This window comes from Crinia signifera, chromosome 2, assembly GCF_055691185.1.
Source record: "Crinia signifera chromosome 2, ASM5569118v1, whole genome shotgun sequence".
In the NCBI taxonomy this organism is placed as follows: Eukaryota; Metazoa; Chordata; class Amphibia; order Anura; family Myobatrachidae; genus Crinia; species Crinia signifera.
In genome coordinates, this window is record NC_139218.1 from 268,160,865 (window position 1) to 268,185,895 (window position 25,031).

General features: G+C 41.8%; 1 protein-coding gene across 2 annotated transcripts in view; it reads right to left on the reverse strand.

Moving 5' to 3' along the window:
- The window catches only part of OCA2 (OCA2 melanosomal transmembrane protein), a 205,231-nt gene that overhangs the window by 163,113 nt on the left and 17,087 nt on the right, over positions 1-25,031 (reverse strand). Inside the window, exons 1-2 of one of the 2 annotated variants that reach the window (XM_083168582.1) lie at positions 15,038-15,336; positions 11,870-12,150 (exon numbers count right to left, since the gene is read on the reverse strand). In XM_083168582.1, the coding sequence (XP_083024708.1) occupies positions 11,870-12,150; positions 15,038-15,049 (293 nt within the window). In that variant the 5' untranslated portion in view covers positions 15,050-15,336. Of the gene's footprint in view, positions 1-11,869; positions 12,151-15,037; positions 15,337-25,031 lie in introns of those variants that run through there. The other variant, XM_083168584.1, reaches the window with a different exon arrangement.

Genomic DNA, 25,031 nt, shown 5'->3' on the forward strand with positions numbered 1-25,031 from the left:
TAGTCATCTTTGATGTTGTGCATAGCAGTCTCCGTTACATGGGAAGGCATGCATTGCTTTAAGACCAGTATGGGGAAGCCGGCAGCTGCAGGAGAATACACATTGCAAAAGCACAGGGGTGCGTGGCCATATTATGCTGCAAAAAAAGCATGGATACATCTGTACTGACCGTGGCTTAAAGTGTAGCACAGCCTGGGCATGTTCCATGTGCACCATTCTGGGAAGTGGCATGTCACTTGAATACCTGCACTCCATCTTACTATACACAAGATGAGATGCAGCATGAGGCAGCACAGTCCGCTTCACAGGGAGAATAGGAATATCATGAATCATTTCCCAGGTACTTATCTAGATCAGTCTCATGCAGCTCAAAACACAAACTTCTCTCACACAGAAAAAAGCCAAACAGCAGGAGGAAAAAGTACTGTAGGCCAAGACAGAACCAAACCATTGATATGGATAGCAGCGTTCTGTTCTGAGAACTATACAGATTTATTCAGAGGTAAAAATAGCTGCAAATTTGTTATTACTAATTAAATATACATTTACCATTTTTGAAGCACGCTAGAGCATCATTGCAGGTCCTACAATGCCCACATTACAAGCATTATAAAAGTAGGGGCCAAGGTACGATCACAGGATACAGTGCAAATTGCATTATCGCCCCACCTACCTTTCCTATGTGAGCGGATTGAGCCAGAGAAAGCGGTTTGCAAGAAACTTGCTCACCTTTCCAAGTGGCTGGGAGCGCCATCTGATCTTCAAAAGCCTCCTGGCCGTACCAGTAGCCAGTGTGATTTGAGTTCATATGACCAATAATGACAAACCACTTTCATATTGTAAGTATTATTGAAGAACATCCACAAAGTGAATTATTCAAGGACAGTTTAAATATAGAATGTTTTCGCTTAGTTTTTCTAAGTAAGGCCATTAGTATGGATTGCAGCAGAAAGGAGATATTGTAGCCCCAATTCCGCACACATCTTTGTCTGAATCAATCTCTGTCATCTTTATGATCTCGCGGGTCTGGTTTTCTGGTAACCAGAATTTCCTTAAGGCTGCTTCAGAATAGCAAACATTAGCAAGTTTGTGATGTCTGCAGACAGATTTATCTGCTTTATTCAGAAAATAAGCATCTGCAATAAAGTAACTAATGTTATGCTTCATATATAAAGCTTACGGTGAACTGAAACTTCAATTGCTTGTCATCAATTTATAGGACATTGCTATCATTAAGTATTGCCATGCATTAGATGTCTGCAAGGCTTTTTTTTTTTACTTTTGCTCAGAAAACACTAATGTTATTTTATAACATATGTATCCAGATTCCAGATAATCACTAAAAATAAAAATTGACAAATGCGGAAGGAATATGGATACACATAGAACATCCACACACATCATAAAGCAATTTAAGAAAAAGAATGATTATTGCTGGAATTTGTGGTGTTGCTTAGGAGCCACACATTCACAATATCTTGGTTACGCACAACAATTTCAACGGGATGCAGTGTAAATCCCGGCGGTCGGGATCCCGGCGTTCAGAATCCCGATCGCCGAAATCCTGACACTTTCTCCCTCCGTGGGTGTCCACGACACCCCTGGAGGGAGAATAAATTAGCGTGCCGAGCGTAGCGAGGCACCAGGCCCGCTGCGTGGCGAGCCCGTAAGGGGGGGCGATCCACGTCCCCCCCTTGTCTGGATTTCGGCGATCGGGATTCTGAATGCCGGGATTTAATACTGAATCCATTTCAACAGCTTGGTAAATATAAATTGGCCCGATGATTAACCACAAAAATCGGTTATTAGTGCTTGGAAACTTTAAGATGCATGTTCAGACTTTTTTTCAAAATTTGTATTTGAATTGGACTTTGGATTTACTCCTTTACAGACCCGTAAGTACAGATTTACATTTATTGTTCTAATTTGGTCAGATATTCAGGATTTGCTCAGCAGGAAAGTTAATCACTTGTCCTGCTGACATGCCAACAGGCAGGATCCACAACAAAAGCAATGTCTGGGTTAAAAATAGCCTAAAACCACCAATAACTACTTAGCAATTTTTCCTTTTAAGTGGCTTAACAACACTAGAGTCAAAACTGGTGACAGAACTGTTGCAAAAAAAAAGGAAATCTAAAATTAACTGAAAATCCCTAAAAAAACTCCTGGGGGATAAATTGTTTCCCTAATATGTGTTTTAGTGTGTGTCTGACTACCAGGGCCGGTGCTAGGTTCCTAACAGTCAGGATGCCAGCAGCCAGTATACGGACACCAGCATCCCGGCTGCTTTTGCAAATCAGTGCCAGGATTCCGGATAGATCAGGATCCTGATGCCAGAATACTGACAATCAGTGTATGGGGGGGGGGGGGGGTTAGGTTTAGGCACTAGTAGGAGAACCTATGGTTTGACTACAGGGAGAGTTAGTTTCAGACTGTGGGGAGGAGAGGTTAGGTTTGTGCAGCAGGCTACAGGGTTTAGGGTTAGACATTTAGAAGGGGGTTAGGCTGCATGGAGGGGGTAGTTTTAGACACTTACAAAGGGGGATTAGTGTTAGGCTGCTGCAAGGGTAGGGGGAGGTTTGGGGTTATACGCCTGACCGACCTGCCCTATATGCATTACACCCATGGTAGAACCTCTATAAGCATTACACTTATGGTAAAGCCCCTATGTGCTTTACGTCCACAGTAGAGCCCATGTACCTCATACCTCCTCCGCTGGTGAGTGCTCGCAGAGAGAGACTTCATAAGACTGGGACGCGCGTCCCAGTATCTTGATGGCTGGGTGGCAGGACCCTGCCTGTCTCACTTCAGGGAGACAGGCAGGGTTAAAAGGGTGCAGGGAGGTGGGGGCAAGCGTCACAACCGGCGATGGAGACCCGGGGGGAGTTCCGTCAGAAAGAAAGTCGCCCTTCCCATGGCTTGCGATAGAATTGCCAGTCCCTGCAAAGACAAGATTGGCTATATCTGTACACACAATAGGAATATGCCTTTAAGGAAAACCTAGAGTGGTATACAGCATGTGACTCAGGAGGACTGAACCTCTAACACCTGTGGTGTTATTCTGCATTGTATGCGACTTGTGCTGTCTGCACTAAGTATATCTAAGTCCAATACTAGTACCAATAACTGCAAATGCACTTCAATCAACTACTGTGCTACTTAATGAGCAAGTAGGATATGAATGCTGTAAAAAAAAAAAAAAACTCCAAACCCTCCTGGAGACTTGCTGCTGCATGGTGAATCTGGCTGCATGTCACTCTGAAAAAGGAACAGGGTTTTTAATCAGCTTGAGGGCTAGACACCTGCTGTGAAAAGAACACCCAAAGCCAGGGAGGGAGCCACAGGCTGGAACAGCCTCCCTTGTATGTTGGTCTTCCCCATCCTGGTTCTAATGAGCCCTGTGTAAGATGAGTGATTACACCCAGCCTGTGCTCAATGCTCTGGCGGTCTTGTGGAGTCCCTGCCGCAAGCAGCAGTGTCCATGTCAGCTGCTGCGGGTTGTCTCCCTGACCCGCAGTGGGACAGCAATTTGTGTGCTCACAGAAACTTTACTTGCCCCTATAATGCTGTCCACGCTGGCCAAGGATTCCGGTGGTGCTAGACACCGGGCACCACCTCTGCCGCAAGTACTGCTCTAGACCCATGTTGTGGGGGAGTTTCGTCTCCAGCATGGGTGATGGAGCTGCTGTGCTGCCATTGCTATGACTGACAGCGCAGCCTGCCCTGCAGCATGACCGCTGTTATGAAACCTAAGTTTGTTAAAAATAAAATAGAAAAAAAAGCTTGTGAATTTGCCTCAGGCAATCCCTGCTGACAATAATAGTGTACCAGCTTCCTGTTACCCCCAAGAAAAACTAAGGAGCTGAGCATGGAGGCGGGGTTATAATGGAGAGGAGCCGTGTCTCCTGGGATGCCTCAAAGCTTTTCCGATTGGTGCCACGGTCCTCTGGATCCACCTACAACCCAGATGTTATCCCTGTGGGACCATGAATCCCAAAAAAGAAAATGCTCATACACTAGTCTGATTCGGGCACTTTTCGTGCAATCTCGATGGATTGCTCCAAGAAATTGGATGAAAAGGTTCATATTGCAAGTGTGTCAACTCAGATACTGAGCAACGATCCCTTGTGCATTGGAGATGGAGATCGCAAGGCATGCCGGGTTTAGTATGATTTGCCAGCAGCCGGTAACCTAGCGGGTGCCGGACGGGATCCCGACAGTAGTTTACCCAACGTCGGGATCCCAACTGTTAAAACACAGACAGATGGTTTCCCGACGGCAACCGCATGCGATATTTGCATATGATTTGCATGCAATTTGCATACGATCTGCAGGTAAGTGCCGCCATGAAACTACACAAGTACCCCTATATCTAATCATTCAAGTCTTGCTGGGATCGCATACAAAATATCATATCCAAAAAGGACCACATACGATGTATCGTACAGATGGTGCTGCTGTCATAGCAGCTCCTGGCGATTGTATTGCCATGCGCCATCCCCCGCCAGAGTCCGACAGAATGGGCCGCATGAGCACGAGCCGTTAGAGTGCCCCATCATGTCAGAAGCCCTTGCAGCCACCCCCCCCCCTGCATGCTGCCCACTCCCTGACTGTCTCCCTTAAGCAGTGATGGCAAGGTAAGCACCCTGTCCCCACTGCCTTGCTGATGGGGATGCCCGAGCCTACGCCAGCTGATGAGATCTGGTGGTTGGGCAGGCTGGCTGACGGCGGCTCCATCTGTATGTGAGCTTGCCCTCTGGGAAGCTGCCGGGCAGTTAAAGGGGAAGCATATGCAACCCTTATACTAGATTTTACAGATATCTATGGTAAATCACAGGCAACTTTAGCACCTCATTCAGTTTGATTATGCCATATCTACACAAGCATGAATATCCTTAAAACGTGGACTGTTTGGGTGCCTTGAGGACTGCATTTGATAACCACTGTTATCTAGAAAGTTACCATTTATGTCAGTTGATACACTAGCTGTGCATACCAATGAAACAAATGGGAAAAGTTCCATCCAGAGAGACTTTCCTTTTAACATGTGTAACGTACCAGAATATTTTGACAATTGGACATGCAAGGTATCCTACACAATCCAGCTTTCTGATTGTGTTTTTTGCAGGACACTTCATTGTCCTTTAACACATTAATGGTGTGGCAACGAATATAGTGACTGCTAGAAATACATTTCATTCCCTGGTAGACCATAAAACCTAGCATTTGATGGGCTACTGTACAATAACCACTTTGGCCACCTAGTCTGCCATAAACACATGTACATACTGTATGCACATTATTAACATTTTTGTCGGGAGCCAAATTAACATACCAGTACTGCCTATTTTAGGATTGTGTGAAGAAACCAGAGTACCCAAAGGAAACTCACTAAAGTACTAGCAGAATATACAAAACACAGTTAGGGCCATGGTGGGAATCAAACCCAAGACCTCAATGCTTTGAAGCAGTTAATATACTAACCATTTCACCATTCGTACTGCCCATGTACCTTTTAAGTTAGATTTTTTTTTTTTTTTTGTTAAGCATTAAAACAGCAGATTATTCAAAATATTTGCTGATCATTCTATTATTTGGAGTTGATGAATGTAAAAAAAAATATTGGCATGTCTTACAGTTTCACCAATTATGTACATATATCAACATATAATAAGGTACAGTAGCAGACAAAAAAAATACAAATTCAGCTTGTAGCTTCCTTAAATTATACAAAACCTACAGGACTTCCTGGTGAAACGATATTGAGGTTAACTTAAAACTCTAGCACAGCAGTTTCCCTGGCTCATTTTCCTTGGCATTGGGGCAGAATACATTGGAAAACATTAACACAGGTGCTGCTGCTGCTAGATTCCCACAAAGTAGCATTGCTTGCAGCAGTGACAATGATCCTTCAGCGTATTATAACTGATGTACAAATTACTCTCAAAGGCTTAGAAGACTCTCCTCATTCTTGGCAGCAGCTCAAACGGATTCAAGATGAATAATTCATGTTTCACCTCTGTAGAAAAATGCATTTAATCTCCACTTCTTGTTCCAAGAAAAGATATTCCCTGATAGTGACTGACCTCTCTTCACATAGTGTATGGACTCCTCTAATGTCATTTTACTTTTACTTTAAAAAAAAAAAAAAAGTTATAACTGAAAAATCTTGAATGAATATTGAATATTTAAAGCATAGTACCATGGACACATTTATCCAGCTTCTTACAATGACAATTTCTAAAACAGAAATAAAAAAAGGACGAAAAAACTATCAAACACTTTTTGAATCAGAGTTTTACACCTATTTCACACTTCCTTGCATTAGCCAGAATGGAGGCAGACCAATTTTCCCTTAACTGTCAAAAGTACAGCATGGGCCTAATTCGGAGATATACAGATAGCTGATGGTGAGGCAGCTGCACACAGGACCAGTGACAGGGGTCAAAGGGGACAGCTGTTACTGGCCCTGCTGATCTGAGGGGCCCCAACGCATGACTGCGCCGGCAGAGAGGTTGTACTCAGTATTGTGTTCCCAGGGCTGCTCAGATACAAACATTGCACTTCTTAGGTCTCTGTTTTAGGGGACGTTGCGCCCTGCCCGATTTTTAAAGGGTAAAATGCGCCCTGCCCCTCTAGCAGCACCCTGCTGCCTGTACCCGCCGCCATAAATTGTGATGCCAGACGCTTCCCTGGCAGCGCAGTGTGTTCGGCGGGACCAGGCCTGCCCCCTTCCGTGACGTCACAGCCCACCCCTTTTTGTGACACTGGCAGCCGGAGACCACCTACAACAGTGACGTTGGTGGGCACAGTCCACCCCCCTTATGCTGCCGCCGTGCAGCAGTGCCCTGCCATTTAAAGTTCCTAGAAGGAACACTACTCATGTTACCTATCTGATTGTTCTTTTAGTGTTTACTTCCGACTACCTCCTCTTCACTACTTCTGTTAGTCAGAGTTCTGCAAGGCTTGGTCTTAGGTTACATAGTTACATAGTAGGTAAGGCTGAAAAAAGACTTGCGTCCATCTAGTTCAACCTGGTATAGATATCCATTGCTGATTTGGTAGGTTCTGGTATTTTACAGACAAATTATATTTCTTATTTGTACCCATGGATGTTTTTCTCCAGTAAATGTTTGTCCAACTTTGCCTTGAACGCATTTAATGAGCCAGCCATTACCACCTCTCTGGGAAGAGAGTTCCAGAGTTTGACTGTTCTGACCGTAAAGAAATTCTTTCTACTAGCTGAATGAAACCTTTTTTCTTCTAATCTATACTCATGCCCTCGCGTCCTAGATTCCTTTCTAGTAAAAAATAGGGTGTGTGACAGTTCCTTATATTGGCCCTTGATATACTTGTACATGTTGAGCATGTCCCCCCTTAAACGTCTCTTTTCTAATGTAAATAGTCCCAAATTGCTTAATCTCTCCCCGTAGCTTAAATTCTCCATTCCCCTAATAAGCTTTGTTGCTCGCCTTTGGACTTTTTCTAATTCTATGATGTCCTTTTTATAGTTTGGGGCCCAGAACTGTACTCCGTACTCTAGGTGAGGTCTCACCAATGCTTTATATAGTGGCATAATTACCCTTGAGTCCCTAGTTTCCATTCCCCTCTTAATACATGCCAGAATTTTGTTGGCCTTTTTTGTAGCTACATTACAATGGGCACTACATCCTAGATTGCTGTCTATTTGGACTCCTAGATCCTTTTCAAGTATGGAATTACCCAGTTCCTCTCCGCTAAGGTTGTAACTTGCACACTGGTTGTGTCTCCCAAGGTGCATAACCTTACATTTATCTACATTGAACCTCATCTTCCATTTTTTAGCCCACTCATCTAGAATTGCAAGATCATTTTGAAGCATGGTGACATCTTCTGGTGATTTGATGACTTTGCTAAGTTTTGTATCGTCCGCAAAGATGGATACATTGCTGAGTAACCCTATCCCAATATCGTTAATAAAATGTTAAACAAAATGGGCCCCAAAACCGAGCCCTGGGGCACTCCACTTAGTACCGGTATCATATCTGATATGGCACCATTCACAACCACTCTTTGTTCTCTATTACATAGCCAATTCCCTACCCATCTGCAGATATTTTCACCCAATCCTAGGTTCTCCATTTTATTAATCAATCTCTTGTGTGGGACAGTATCAAATGCTTTAGCGAAATCTAGGAAAATCACATCTACAGCATTTCCATTATCGAGGTTTTTGCTAACCTCTTCATAGAACCCTAGTAGATTAGTTTGGCATGAATGATTTTTCACGAACCCATGTTGGTTAGTACTGAGTAGACGGTGATGATCTAAATATTCCTGGATACCATCCCTTAAAAATCCTTCAAATAGTTTACCCACAATTGATGTTAAACTAACGGGTCTGTAATTAGCGGGATCTTCCTTTTTTGAATATTGGCACTACCTCTGCTATTCTCCAATCTTTTGGTACTATACCTGACGATAGTGACTTGCTAAAGATATAATGTAGGGGGGTAGCTAGTTCATCCCTTAATTCCATTAATACCCTGGGATGAATCCAATTTGGCCCTGGTGACTTATTTGTTTTGAGTTTGCTTAGTCTTAGTATTATTTCCTTCGGCGTGAAATCCACAATGAGATCTGGCTTATTTGTCCCGTTTGTGGTAAATGTTCGTTCCACAGTCTGCTCTCCCTTAGTAAATACTGATGAGAAGAACTCATTTAACAGTTTTGCTTTTCCCTTGTCCTCAGTAACACTTTTTCCACTAGTATCAGTTAGTGGGCCTATGTTTTCCTTAATTAAACGTTTACTATTTATGTATTTAAAAAACTTCTTTGGGTTGGTTTTGCTTTCAGTGGCTATGCACTCTTCATATAATATTTTAGCTGCTTTGATTACCCCTTTACAAGTTTTGTTTGATTCTTTGTATTTTGCGAACGCCTCCTCATTCAAGTTATTTTTATAGAATTTAAAGGCTCTGGTTTTATTGTTGATAGCTGACCTTACTTCTTTGTCCAACCATGGTGGCTTTTTTTTTTGTTGAATTTAGGTCCTCTGCTTTTCTCAATCTATACCTCATCACTTGGCAAACTATTCAGCTCTTTAAGATTTCAGTATCACTTGGATGCAGACGATACTCAAATCTAGCTATCAACCCCAGAGTTGTCATCCGTGGTTTTGAGCAGAGTCTCTGGATGCCTCTCTGCCATCTCATCTTGATGTCTTCTTGCCACCTCAAACTCAATATTTCCAAAACAAATGTCCCCACCAGCAAAGAACAGTTTATCCCTATATCTCCATAACTGTTGACAGCTCAACAATCTACCTTACCCCACAAGCTATTTGCCTTGGGGTCATCCTCGACTCTGAACTATCTTTTGTTGACCACATTCAATCTGTCTCCAAATCATGTTAAATATATCTTAAAAAAAACATATCCAGAATACGACCCTCTTACACACAAGACACTACTAAATATCTTATCCATGCACTCATTATATCCCGCATTGATTATTGCAATAGTCTCCTAACTGGTCTTCCCAAGAACAGCCACTGCAATCCATTTTAAATGCTGCTGCTAGGCTGATCTTCCTAGCAAGATGCTCATCGTCTGCTGATCCACTCTGCCAGTCCCTCTATCTGTTGCCTGTATTTTACCATATTCAATATAAAATACTTCTACCCCCATATAAAAGCTATTAACCATTTTGCACCAGTATATATTTCTTTACTTATCACAAAATATCTCCCATCTCGACCACTCCGCTCTGCGTCTGTCTTCTGCATGGATCACTAGCTCCCATTCACTATTACAGGACTTTCATCGGGCTTCATCGGGCTTCATCGGGCTGCTCCCACCCTATGGAATGCCCTTCCATGCACAATAAGACTCTACACCAGCCTCCAAACTTTCAAGCAATTCCTGAAAACTCACCTCTTCAGGCAAGCCTATCATATTTAAGTTCCACACGCATAACCCTCTGAGGCACTTATGTATTATATAGATTTTCTTCTGGACTTGCAACTTGGTGGGACGGCTATGCTGTTACTGGTGCCTGCTTGTGTTTCCCTCCTATATCCCTATAGATTGTAACCTTGCAGCAGGGCCATCCAAGTCTGACTTATCAAGTTTATTTTACCAGTCTACAATTGTAAAGCACAATGGAATCTGCTGCGCTATACAAAAACATAAATAAATATCTGTTCTGTGCCCCGCCAGCCTGCTCTCTGGGAACTGTCCACTCCACCATCCGCTCTGCCACAGTGGCCACGCTATCTGGGTTATACCTGATGACAGTCCCTGCTGCAATGCCACTACCCCCCTGTGGCATTCCTCTGTGGAGGAGCGCAAATAGAAGTCTAACTAACTGCTTTGGGGGATCATCTACATTTGTATATAAGCAATTTTAAAAGATTCCTCTCAGATGTAGCAGGACACACCCACGCTTCTAGGTGCCACATTTACAATCTCTTTTCACAATCTCTCCATATATGGAACTAGACACGCCCCTTGGGTGGAGCATGACATGCCCCCTCAATGAGGCGCTTTTGCTAAATTCTACTACCAACTATAATCTCCCTGAAACAATTTTTTAAAAGAAGGCACCTGCAGTGCAGCTTGGTTTTGCCCATTTTGAGAACAAATTTTTACTTCGATCAGATCTGAATAAGGGCCTTTGTGTGTATTGCTAATGCTTTAAATAAGTGTGATAGGAATTTGTGTATAGTGAGCCTAACTCAGAGAAACACGAAAATCCGACTGCTCACATACACCTTTGATTTTGTCGATTTGTGCATGTGCAGAACTGTGCCTGCAATGATTGTTGCAGTGCCCTGCCATAGATAAAAAGACATTAGTCGGCCGCTTGGGGGCAGAGAAAGGGTAATGAAAGCTAGCATTCCAGAAACCTGGGGCAGATTAGCATGCCGAAGCCAATGGCTGCATCCTGGATTTAGCAGCATGAATTCCGTGGTATTCCTGAGAAGCCTGCGGGGTACTGAGATGAGTGATGTCTGTGCAGATATCCCCATGCCATGCCCTCATAATTGGCAGCAGATCAGACAGGCGGCTTATACCGAAGATGCCTTTTGCTGCATTCGCATTTTTTCACACAGCAGCTGCATATATAGCTGCAGTAATTGTGACTACTACATCCACATATTGGGCCCAATTCAGACCTGTTAGCAAGGCTGCCATTCTTGCAGATGGACAAAACCATGCTGCACTGCAGGTGAGACAAATGTAACATGTATAGAGTTAGATTTGTGTGGGGTGTGTTCAAACTGAAATCTAAATTGCATGTTACATCTGTCCCACCTGCAAGGCAGAATGGTTTTGTCCATCTGCAAAAATTGCAGCCTTGCTAACAGGTCTGAATAAGGACCATTGAGTTAAATGCTACTGGGAAGGTCTACTTTCTATTGGTTCTAATAAAGTTAGCAAGTGAAGTGGTTTATGGCATAATCATGTTAGTAACAGGTCCCAAGATCAACACTCTTATCTTGGGGCCCTGTCCACTACACTGCATGGATGTTCTATTACCTCTAAAACTGCACTTCATTATCAATGAGGATTTGAAGACCAAACCAAGTAGTGTTCAGAATGATCATGAGCACACAAAACTCCACACACCTGCTGTGGTAGCACTACTCAATTATTTATGCTACTACTGTAAATGCATCACAGTATACACAACTGCACAATTGCTGTTTGCTTAATATTTTAAAGGACGACCCTGTAGAACAGTGGCAGAATGTTTTCTGGGAGTCATTTCTACAAACGGCAAATTTGAAGCAGTCTTGTGTTTGGCAAGATAAGTTTACAGTATGGAAATGTAGATTAACCAGCAAATTATTTTAGAGAAGGGAAAGAAAAACAGCACAACTTACCTTCCCTGTACAGGACCCAGGCCAAATTGTTCAAAGGAAAAACAGTCTTGCCCGTTCTGATAAGACTTCTCCCGGTCTCCCTTTGGGTCACCCACTCTGCGGAAGCTATCTAGAAGTAACAGCTCATTGAAGTTACTGGCCACAGCTTCTGTACCCACACATGCGTCCATGTTGGGGTGGAGAGCAGCATTTGTCTGTGCACGCTCCATTTCCAGTTTAACACAAGGGACATCATTATTGTTTTCAAGGTACATTTTATGGTTGGGAAGCAATCTTGTAAACTGCAAGAACAAAAAAAAACTAAATGAGAAATGTATACAGATATCATCCACATTTAAAAAAAATATAGTGAAGTATAGATTTATATGAATTAGAAGATGTCAAAATAAATATTGGTTGTGGGATGACTGGTTTCACCTGTAGCGGATTACCTGATATTCTAACATGTACAGGAATTATATTTGCAACATACTGTACATAGAAAATAATTATTATACAATTCAGCCACAACTTCTAATGCACTTTGGAGATGTACAGTATCAAGACTTCAAAAGAATGGTGACCTAGACAAGGGGAGAAGCTGTCCATTGCAACCAGTATCTGGTCCCTTATACAATATACAGTATATAAAATGCTCTCTTAAAGACATTTGGTAGCTATTGGGAACGTATACACTCGGTCGAAAACAAGCCATCCTCGCCACACAAACTTCCTCACCGGCGGCATTAAATACCGCCCATAGCTGTAAATGGGCAACAATGTTGTGCTGCATAGAGTAGATGGGGAGGTTTCTTCAGCAGAAGCATAATCCTGGCCTAGTAGATCAAACAGTTTTGTATTCTATTTTAATACTTTAAAATAATAAAATGTCATGTTCCATAGCAAGACCTGGTTTCTCTCAGAGCATGAGATATGTCTTTTACTCATGCTTGCCTGCACTCTTGGAATGTCTGATTGACCCCCCAAATGTAATGTCTGGAAAGGCCCCCTGCCCATTTACCTAGTGAGGTTGGGATGGGATGATGAGATTGCATCATCACAGTGCAGTTATTTGCAGCACCCTGGCACATGCACTTAAATACTTGTGATATTTCAAAGGGGAGAGAAAAAAAATAGTCAATTATGGCTTAACCCTTTACTGGAGAAGTGCATTGTGCTCAGCACTAATACAGTACATGCCAAAACTCTGCCCAGGGATTCCCAATTTTCTCCTCTTTGGAAGAGTGGCATTTTAAGAATTGTAATGTTATAGTAAGACAAATAGACAAAAACTTGGTTGACATTTGCAATGTACACATTCATACTGTAAATAGAACATGCTTAAGAACCTTATTAACATATTATACCAAAGTGCACCCTTCTGTTCAGTTTCAGATTTGCATGCCATGCGTTGTAGCCCCCTTTGGTAACAGAAGCTAAAAGAAATCAATCAATAATTTCTAGAGTGGTACAGTCTTACAACGGCCTATAATAACATTCATTTTATGCATGTTTTGTAAATTAGAGTAAATGTCACAGACTTTTCACTTCATCAGTTTCATGGGTTTTTATGCAGCCTGCCATATAAAAACCAGTAAATCACATTAAAGTATTTTCAATATAATAGAAATCCCCTCAATCACACTGATCCTGCTCATTGAAGCCTGACACCCTATATTAAGAAATAATCACGGAAACCTCAGCAGCATAGGCCTGCCCTACAGCCCTGTATACAGATGCAAAAATGTTTCATTGCATTATGTAACTAGGATCATTGCAGATAAGTACGGATCTGCACTTATGTAAATGTGAAAGAAATAAAAGATAAATGTATACTGCTCTTTTCACTGCAACTACAAGCTCAGACTAGAAGCCGTGTTATACCGCACCAAGGGTCCTTATTCTAGTTCACTCTTTCTGGCAAAATCCTTCTTAGATGGACAAAACCATGTGCACTGCAGAGGGGCAGATGTAACATGTGCAGAGAGTTAGATTTGGGTGAGTTATTTTGTTTCTGTACAGGGTAAATACTGGCTGCTTTATTTTTACAATGCAATATAGAGCTTACTTTGAAGTAAAACCCCACCCAAATCTAATTCTCATTCTCTCTGCACAAGTAACATCTGCCCCACCTGCAGTGCACATGGTTTTGTCCATCTAAGAAGGATTTGGTCAGAAAGAGTGAACTAGAATAAGGCCCTAAGTGCCAGAGGATCGAGGATAATGACAGTCACTAGGATGTCCACTATTGGTTGACAGTGACTAGGTTGACACCCACGAATGGTCAACAGGGACAGAAGATCTGCATGTGCAACGTCGACATGAGATTTTCATGTTTTAAGTGTCAATGTTGACATAGGTAGACATGGACACATTAGAAATGTACCACATGCCTTTACATGGCTCTCTGCACTTGCCATGCTTCGGGCACGGTGCCTCGTTACACTCTGCACTCTATTATAATCTAACTCTATGCCCACTTGGATAGTAAACTAAGTACCAAGTCAGCATAAACCCAAACCATAAAAAAAACCTCAAGTCGACTTTTGAGTGTCAACCTTCTGTCATTGTCAACCTAGGGAATGTTGACCATTCTTAGGCGTCGACCTATAGTGGTCAACCTAGACATTGTCAACCCAGGGACCTGATACCATTCCAGAAACAGCAACTTTTACTATAGCAGAGTTAAAGGATTCCTACACAAAAATATAAAATGCAAAAAATATGTCAAGGTATGTAGGTGTTAAGCCTTGGAAAAAGAAAGGGGTATTTTTACTATAGGGCGATCTTTTTTGCTGATCAATTAAAAAAATCTTAATCAATTATAAACTTTCAGGGTTAGAATACACCTTAAAATCAATTAAGATAAAAAAATTTTTTTAAATCAATCAACATCAGGAGGGGACAAGAATAAACCTTTAGTAAATATATCCCAATGTAAGCAGAAATGAATTGACCAGCCAATCAGCTCCTATCTGCCATTTTACAGGCTGTATTTTTTTTAAATGGTTGAAACTGCTGGGTACTTTATCTCTCTCCATACTTAAGATGCGTATCCACTAAACGGAAAAAAAAATTAACAATATACAATTGTTTCCCGCAAGCCTGCAAAAATTCAGCACGTTACAGAAATATAGGAAATGTAAACATTAAACTAAAGCAGACACTTATAGATTATTATTTTTTTACCTCCAGGTCCATTTTTGCAAATGCTCCAGAGTAAAAAGCTGCAAATTTCCCAGGCACAAAGATAACTTGTTGAATCCCAGCAAAAGTCACGACAAAAGCACTTGCACAATTTCACTGCTGTGTTAAATTCATATAACTGATTAAAGAGTCACAGTAGGTTTATTTTTTCTAGTTGTAGTTGAAGAAATAATGGCAACCCCATTGATAACAAACATCCATCAAGCACTGCTGCTTAGCTCTAAGCAGACCTAGCTCAGTGCTAAAGCTAACAGACTTTCCCTCAGCAAACCTATCATCTGCTTCCCCTCCCTTCATTTTATCACCTGTGACCCACTAATGTGACATCACTACAATGGAACTGAGAGTTAAAATGATTGGTTAGCTGGTCATACACCTAATGATTTGTTGTCCAATCTGGCTGGATGGAACAAAATTCTGGCAATACTGTATAAGGAGGCAAATGAAATGACTATTAATAATTTGCTCACAAACACTGAAAAACAAACAAAAATTGTCAGTTATACATGTGATCAAACAATTTGAATGATCATTTTAGTATTTGGGCGTTTTAGAGCAAATGGTTAATTGTCATTTGCTCCCATAGGTCAGGGTTGCCTACCTGAGCCTCACCTTCAGGGAGAAAATGCTCTGCTCCTGGACTTCCCTGGTAATGTATGATTGCCAGCACCTGTGGGTAGCCAGGTAATTGATAAGAAAGGTGTTTCACCACAGGTGATGGCAATCATACCTTACCAGGGAAGTCCAGGAACAGAGCATTTTCTCCCTGAAGGAGAGGGTCAGGTAGGCAAACCTGCCATAGGTTAATAGATTTTTGTTCCAAACAGCCAGACTGAACAATAGAGTACGGTCAGTTTAAAGGGGCATACACACGTTATGATTTTAGCCTATTTTCTAAGTGATGTGTCTAGACTCGGGTAGCCAACCCTAGTCCTCGAGAGCTACCAACAGTGCATGTTTTGCAGGTCTCCTCACAGAATCACAAGTGAGCTAATTAGCTCCATCTGTGTATCTTTTAAAATGTGTTAGTAAGTAATGAGTGCAGCTTTGAAGCAGCTAGGTTGTCTGGAAAATGTGAACTGTTGGTAGCTCTCGAGGGCTAGGGTTGGCTACCACTGGTCTAGACTCTAGAGCAGAGATGGGGAACCTTTGGCCCTCCAGCTGTTGTTGAACTACGCATCCCAGCATGCCATGCTAGAGTTTTGCTATGTAGCCATGCTAAACCTGTTGCAGGGCATGCTGGGATGTGTAGTTTAACAACAGCTCGAGGGTCAAAGGTTCCCCATCCCTGCTCTAGAGCACTTAGAAATGAACCCTTTGAGTGCCAATGTCGCTGTGAGAGATGTGCAAAATATCCGCAAAAAAAAACAACCTGGCTCACATAAGTTCTACACATGATTTCTTGTTATACCAATTAGACTTTGACTCAGCTGTTTTAAATGGAGGGTTAATTAAAGAAATTTATAAGGAACCCAATGGCCTTACAAAGGTCCAGGGCCGGCTCTACAATTAGGCAGCTTTAGGCAGCTGCCTAGGGCGCCGGGATCTGGGGGGCGCCAACAAGTCAAAAAACCAAGGATGTCTATGAGGATCCTTGTTGTACTTAACACATGTGGCTGCTGTGGAACTTCTAAGACAGGGGTCTTCAACCTGTGGCCCTACAGATGTTGTGAAACTACATGTTCCAACATGCATTGCAACATTTTTTCCTATAAGAGCATGCCAAAACTGTCAGGGCATGAGGGGTCATGTAGTTCCACAACATCTGGAGGGCCACAGGTTGAAGACCTGTGCTCTAAGACCTCACCTCCATACTTTCCTTTGAGGCATATTTCCCTACTTTGCTGCCCCCTCCTCCTTGTACTCTGTTGTCGGTGGCAAAAGGAGGCCTCCAGGGAAAGCAAGGAACAGGGAGGACCACCCGATTTTTGGGAGCATTCCTGCCATTCCAGAATGTTAGGCAAGTATGACTTAAGGGGTTGGAAAGTGGGTATTAGTGGCAGTATGAGGGGCGGAGTAGGTTGAAGTTTTGCCAAGAGTGTTGAGAAGCCTTAAACCGGCCCTGCAAAGGTCCAATAGGGAAAAGTCTGTTTATTAAAGAAAGCATTGTATGATTGACAAACTTTTGTGATACTTACAATATTATTTTCATTCCAAAGTTGCGCTCTCCTGAAGGCATGCATGGCCTTGGCAAAATGGGGTGTGGTTCTGTGGGAATTACACGCTTGTGAGCCATGCTTACCATTTGCAATCAATGTGGGAGCATGCACACGCTCAGTGAGCTGCTTGTATGCCCCCAGCTCCTCTGCCTCCCATGAATAGATGCTGTGCTCATGCGCACAACTACTACGTGTCCAGGATCACAGTCCGGTAATTAAGATGGAGTCTGGAGGGGTGACTTTCCCAGACTATACAATGTGTACTCGCTGACATTTCCCGTGCTATACAATGTCTGGACATTGTAATATCCGGGAACGCCACCCCACCAGACTCTGGTCTTAATTACCGGACTGTCCAGAGTAATCCTGGACGGGTGGTGGTATCCCTAGCACAATGTCTATTCACTGCCGCTCTGCTCTACACAGAGGGACTCCCAACTGCCCCCATAAGGGAAACCTGAAACCTGTGGGTGGGACAGTTCCAAAAAAAAGACTGTCCTGTGATAATTGGAACAGTTGGGAGGTAGGCATTGTTATTTGTACAGTACATTGAGCTAGATGCTGTATTATTGCATAATTCGATAATTGACAGACTGTGCATGTGCTGCAATAGCAGTGCAGGGAGTGATCGTCTGGAGGTGTTTTTGAGGAGTGGTTGGAAAAAACGCAGGTATATCATGGCTGTTCTATGGGTACAGTATCTCTCTTCAGCTATGATTATGTAAGCATAGAAACATGGTGCCAACGATGATACTGACATGGCCAGTCTGTGTAGCCATAAGGCTACTCTTAGCCTTGATATCCCCCATATTTGCGTATAAGATGCAAATGTGTATGAGAATGAGTTTGCCTTGGTTCTGGTGAGCATCTCTCTTCTTTCCTGGACAGCAGCATCACTTGCTAACATTATCAGCTCCATAGCCTAGAAAATTGTAGTTATAATTGCATTTGCATTCAAACATGAATTAGGCCCTTTATACATACAGGGCCACCAACAGGGGGGGACTGTGGGGTCTGGAGTCCCGGGCCCCGGCAGACATGGGGGCCCGGGGGTGAGCGGAAAATACCCCTGCACTCTGCACAGGCAGTGGTTCCCCTGTAGCTCTGTTGAGCTGGAGCGCAAGACCCAGCACCAGAGAAATGGAGCAGCCCTCTGCTTCTAGTGCCGGGGATTGTGGGGTGGAGACCCAGCTCGGCGACCAAAACGAGGATGCCTGGTGGGGGATTGCAGGTAGGAGATTCGGCTTGGGGACAAGAAAATAGACAATAGGGCCAGCTAATGACCTGTTAGACTTAATTATCTGACTGAACTTGAAAACAGGAACTGCTACTTTTGATCAACAGATATGCATTGCAGCAATACTTGCATAGTACACAGTGTCAGTAGTCCCATTGGCAAAGGCACTATACTAACAAAGCTTTGTCACCAACAAGTGAGGCAGATATAGAGAACATGAAAAAGTTCCTTATGGGAGCGCAATTGGAAGTTTAATGTATGCCATTATAGGTGCACTTCCAGCTATCACGCATGCTGTGAGCTGGGTGAGACTATGTGCCTTTAACCCTGGGAAACAACATTGGACTGTGGGAATTCTAGAAGAGTGAGGCAGATATAGAGAACATGAAAAAGTTCATTATGGGAGCGCTATTGGAAGTTAAATATATGCAAGTATAGGTGCTCGTCCAACTATCACGCATTCTGTAAACTGGGTGAGATTATGGGTGACATTTAATAGAATGAGAGTTTTTCGCACTTTCAAAATTGCCCATTATCGCGGAATCCCATATTTAATGAGGTCCGTGTTCCGGAAAGAAAAGTGCGATTTAGTGCGATAATGTGTGAATTTTCGGCATGAAAATGTGCGAATTTTCGGCATGAAAATGTGCGAATTTGAGGTAATGTGCGATTTTGTGCTTGTAAAAAAAAAAAAAAAGGCGTGAGGTCCCCCCTCTTGAGCATAACCAGCCCCGGACTCTTGGACTGGTCCTGGTTCCAAAAATACGGGGGACAAAATATCTGGGGTCATCCGTATTTTGAAACCAGCACCGGGCTCCAACAGCCCACTGTGTCACTTTTTACATAAGGTCCCCTGGCCGAAACATGAGCACCGTGGCTGGTCAGCCTTGGACGGGGTACCTGGAGGAGTGGGGACCCCCCCAATAAAGCCCCCCCTCCCAGGCTTCACCCATCCAGGGCTGAAGCCCGGGGCTGTCACCGGCGTCCATGACCAGTGGACGCTGGCCTGATAGGGTTAAATCTGTCAATCCTAACATTGTTTTATACAGGAGAACTACAAGTACCAGCAGACCACCCCCGCAGGCTGGGACTTGGAGAACCACAAGTCCCAGCATGCGGGGCATTAATGGGCCCGCTGGGACTTGTAGTACACCTGTAAAAAGAATGTTAAAAGAAAACACACACACAGAGAAGTATAACTTTATTACATACACACACACACACACACCTCACTTTTACACCAACATACTTACCGATCCAGGAGTCCGGGGCTGATTTCAGAAATACGGGGGACCCCTACGCTTTTTGTCCCCGGTATTTTTGGAACCAAGTCCGGCTCAATGAGCCCGGGGCTGGTTATGCTCAGGAGGGGGGACCCATGCCATTTTTTTCCCAAAAAACACTTTATCACATTGTTTACCACAGGACCATGCACAAATCTCAATGATCTGTGCAGGGTTCTGGCCAATTCGCATATCAGAACCTGGTCTGATTTTTTTGGTGAATTTAAGACACATTTCTCAAATTCGCATCTCATTAAATATGCGAATTGTATACTTTTCAATGGGAAAACATCTGGATGCGAGTCCCGGCACAAGTAAAATCAGCGGCAAAATCAGCAATTTTTGCTGTTTTTCGCATCTCATTAAATATGCGAAAACGGGATTTTGGCCGTTTTTCACGAAAATATCGCATTTTCGAATCTCATTAAATGTCACCCTATGTGTCATTAACCCTGGGAAACAACATTAGACTGTGAGAATTCTAGAAGTATCCAAAGGGTTCAACTTCCTTTAAATTAGACCTTTAGTATGGAAATTCTGTTTCTTTCTGTGATGCCGACTGGGGATAATATGTGGAAGACTATTTGACATATAGAATAACTGTTTGTACAAGCAGACATAGCTGTCAGTTGGGCAAGCAGAAAGCAACTGACAGCTGGAGTCCATGAATATTTTATGGAATAAAATATAATAAAAGTTAAGTTTTAATAATCTATCATATTTTCAAGAGTGCCCCACAAAAAGAGTCCACTTTCCCTCTTCTTCCTTTTTGCAGTGTATACACTGTCACAGTTGACCACCCAACATTTACACTGCACCTAATATTATTAATTACCTGTGAAATTTTGGCAACAAGGTGTGGACTAATACTTTCAATGTATGCATTGTATATGGTAACGTGTTTGGAGTTGTATATTAAACATTATTGTTAAAGCTTTCACTAGAACTCCCAAAGGCAATGGAGACATTGAACTCCGGATTCCAGCTGTTGAAGTGGAGCATACTGTAGGAATGGCAAATGTGAGATACTGTAATGTGTTTTTGTGGGGTAATATTTTTTTATGTGGGGAATAATGTTTTTTCTTGTGGGGGAAAAAGGCCAAGGGGAGTGGCGTGCTATTGCACGTATGCTAACGTGTTCATTCGGAGCTCAGCCTGTCCACTCAGACATCCAGCGTGCGGCCAAGCGGGTGGCCGAGCGAACAGGCTCTGCGGGTGTTTCACACGCCACAGGCCAAATGAGATATGAATGCAGAGACCTGTAAATGGTTAAGTTGAAAAGTGTGCTTCCTGTGTGGCTGCCATGTAGTTGGTTAATTGATTAATGAGAGAATCTTGTATGCTGCATGGATGTGTATTGTATGCAGGTGCACTTAGTTTAACAATTGTGCATGTTGATCACCCGTGCGAATGTGGGGCGAGAAGCGGCTGGTCTGCGAGGCATGAAATGTACACTTTTACGGAGCGAGTGATTGTGAGCTAGATCAGTCCGAGCGCTCGCACAGTGGAGCGAAGCCACCACCCAGCACATGTAGCCACTACCCCAGTAAATGCCCTGGTTACCGCCCAGTTTTGCCCAGTTTTGTGGCCGTGCCCATCTTTACGCCCACATTATACCTACTCTGCACGAGTTCATTCGCTAGGGTATTTCTACTCATACGGTCACGAGCGTGCAGGGCTTGCAAGGTCTTCACATGCGTCTTGCGAATGGTACGCATGTGCAGTGAGCTAAGAATCGCTCTCCAAACAAATAAGTACCCAAGTGAATCAACCAGAATAAGGACCACTATGTGTGGGGGGTTTTCATCGGTAATAATGTATTTTTTTGCAGGTAATCTTGTGTTTTTCTGTGGAAGATAATGTGCTTTTTTGTTTGGGCTAATGTGCTATTTTTCTATTTGGGATGTTTTTTTTTTCTGTGGCATATAATTTGCTATTTTTATGGGCCATATTGTTGGTGTTTTTTCTGGCGCGGAAAATGTTTTTTCTCTGTAAGGGATAATACCAGTAATTTAATTGTGTCTCGGGTATCTATCCAAGTTATTCAGTCGGAAAGGTCAGATCAGACCATTAGCCCCAGACATATATTTTCTTAAGCCTCCAGAGGTGCAAGAAAAAATAGGAAGGACTTTAGATGCTTAATCAAGATCTTTAGATGGCTTTATCCACTATGCCCTGCTAAACCCAGAGCTGTGAGATGTAGTAACTACTAGTTGGTATCTGATGAGATAGCTCCAACAGACCCCTATTTGTATAGACACCTACCAGTTACCAAATGCCACAACTAAATTTTTGTTGTTTTTTTTGTATCAGTGGTAAATAATGTATTTTATTTTCTGTGGTGGACAGTGGGTTCAGTAATTGTTAATATAAAACTTTTAGGGCTCTTTATCATGGCCAGACCCCAAAAATGAAGATTACTTATTTTTTGAACAGATGTACCATTAGTGAGTCATTGGGACAGGAGCACTGATAAGAGTTCAACTTGACCATCACTGGGATCATAACAAGTAATGTCATCACATTGCGATCATATTAGTTTCTCCTTTGCCCCTTCAGCTGTGCTACTGTGAATGCAAAAATTGGTATTTATTTATTTTAAAAGGCCAGTTTAGGGGAAAATACGTATGAAAGTGTTTTGCAGAAAATATAAATGCATTTGCCAATATAGAAACATTTCCACAGAGATCTCAGCCTTAATGCTGCTATTAAATCCTCCTCCATCAAGTTCTCTACAAAGCATTTTTTTTCTGTAGCTGGACAGCATCTAGCTGCATGGCTAATCTGTACACTAGTGTTAAGCACCTGACAATGTTAATCCTTGTGTATACTGGCTCATAGACTATACAGAAGACATTATTTGTGCCTTTTATTCAAATCCCTACAGTTGCTTTTTGTTTTGTTCTTTGTTTTGTCGTATTTGTTCCTGAATCGTTGTAAATGTATATTTAATTTCTCTAATTATGCAGAGCTAGTGTATTTTGGCACTAGATTAACATAGGCATTTCTATAACCCATATTTCTATGTTGTAAACCCATGCAATGAAAGACAAAAGCCTCCGTAAATCATTACTAAATAGGATATGTTTTCCACTGAATGGGTTGAATTTGAATACCTTAAAACATTAATTCAAAGAACCTTTAAATGAGATGGTCGAAGTAGTAACCATTTCTTGCTCTGAAGCCACAGGGAAGAGGCCTGGTGAGATGTCAAATTGGCAAAAACAGACTTTTTTTTTAAAGTCAATTAACTGCAGAGTTGGATTAACCAGGGAGTTGTTAGATTTTCACACTAGATTCCGTCAAGCACTAAAAATAATGTAGCTTTTTTGCAATTTTTCAGTTTAGTTTCTTGAATTGAAAGATATAAAAAATATTTTTTCAGAAGGAGACATAGAGGATGATTGATAAATGAATGAAACCGCAATGTTTCTGGGCAGGGTGCTGTTGGTGAACTCTTTACAAAACAGGAGTGTGGAAAGTATTGACCCCTTTTGTAGGCATGTCAAAGCAGTGTTCATTTTGTTGACAACAATTTTGATCAAAAGAATTCATTGATTATGGTTTATTTCAACACTAAATTTAGATTAAGATTGGACCAAAATGTGACTAAATAAATTACATTTTTAAGTTAGCAACTAGCCAATACAGATTCATTTTCCCTTGCATTTACCAATCACACTTATGCCTCTCTGTATTGATAAGAAGCTGTGAGGCAGGCAGGCTTGTCATTCATTATGTATTATTTAATTATTACCAGTTGTTTATATAGCGCACACATATTTCGCAGCACTTTACAGATATTTGAACATTCCCTGCCCCAGAGGAGCTTACAATCTATATTCCCTGCCACATGTACACAAACATTCATTCTAGGGTTAGTTTTTTTGGGAGCCAATTAATCTACCAGTATATTTTTGGTTTGTGTTGGGAAACCGAGGAAACCATTGCAAACACAGGGAGAATCTACAAACTCAGCACAGTTAGGGCCATGGTGGGAATCAAACCTATTAACTCAGCGCTGAGAGGCAGCATTACTAACCATTACACTGTCCATGTTGTCAATTGTCATTGGTGTTGTGGCTATTCTATAGAGTTTCTTTTGGGTTTTATTTTTGGAATACAAGCTGGAAAACAAAAGGATCCCCCTAGATTTAGGGTCTTTTTTATCTAAAGTAAAACAACAGCCATCATCATCATCATCATCAAAACAATAAGGCTAACTGGCACCTCCAAATCCTAATGATACGTGTAATTAATGAGTTTTTTTGTGAACATATTTTGTGTTTTGGATACAAATACATTAAAACAGCATCAGGCCCTGTGTAGGTGAGATCTGCATTTCGATGGCCATTCGTATAAATTAGGTAAATAGTTATTAGCTTTTAAGCAAGAAAAATATGTATGTGTTTTAATGCAGTCCATTTAATGTGTTAAACATGTTTCAGAGTAACCTGTAGGTTAATAAGCAATTTTTTTTCTGATAAATGCCAACCAGTGCCAATTTATTATACTGAAAACCCTATTTCGCATGAACAAAATACGTGACTGTGTCCTGTAGAACAGAGAATTAACAAACCGCTGCTCTCCCTCTAATGAATATAGTAAAGCAGCTTGTTCTGACTGCCAAAGGAGCGAAAAATTACATTTCATATAAAATTCATTTAAATGATGAGATGATTATATTAAAACATTATGGCCTTGTTCTAAAAAGTGCCGGATTGATTAAAATTCCTCTCTGAGAGCAGATAATGAATGTGTGATTGAAAAAGCTTTCACTGTTATTCTTCCTCTATCAGCACACAAAGAAAAAAAGAACCGAAAATTGCATGTTTGATATATTTCCATGCTTACTATGAAATTAGACTGAAAGATGTTTAACCCCTATATTATTGTATTAAAATATCATTGACATAAGATCATTATGATTTTTTTTCTTTCTTATTTTAAATGGAATTTACAATTGTAAGTTTCTTAATTGTAAGTATGTCATTGTCTCAGATTACTGTGTTATAAGATGACAGTTTAACCCTTTGAGTGCCAACATCTCTGCTAAAAACGCCAGCATCGCTCACATTTGTAAATTCAAATAAAAAAATGTTATGTAAAAAAAGATTATGGGGAAAATGTACTAAGATGTGTATTCTACTTCACATGTGATGTTGCTATAGGCAACCAATCAGATCCTGTCTACTATCTTCTATAGTGAGCTGAATAAATAAGAAGTAGGTTCTGATTGGTTGCACACATCACATATGAAGTAGAATACACATCTTAGTAAATTTCCCCCTATATTT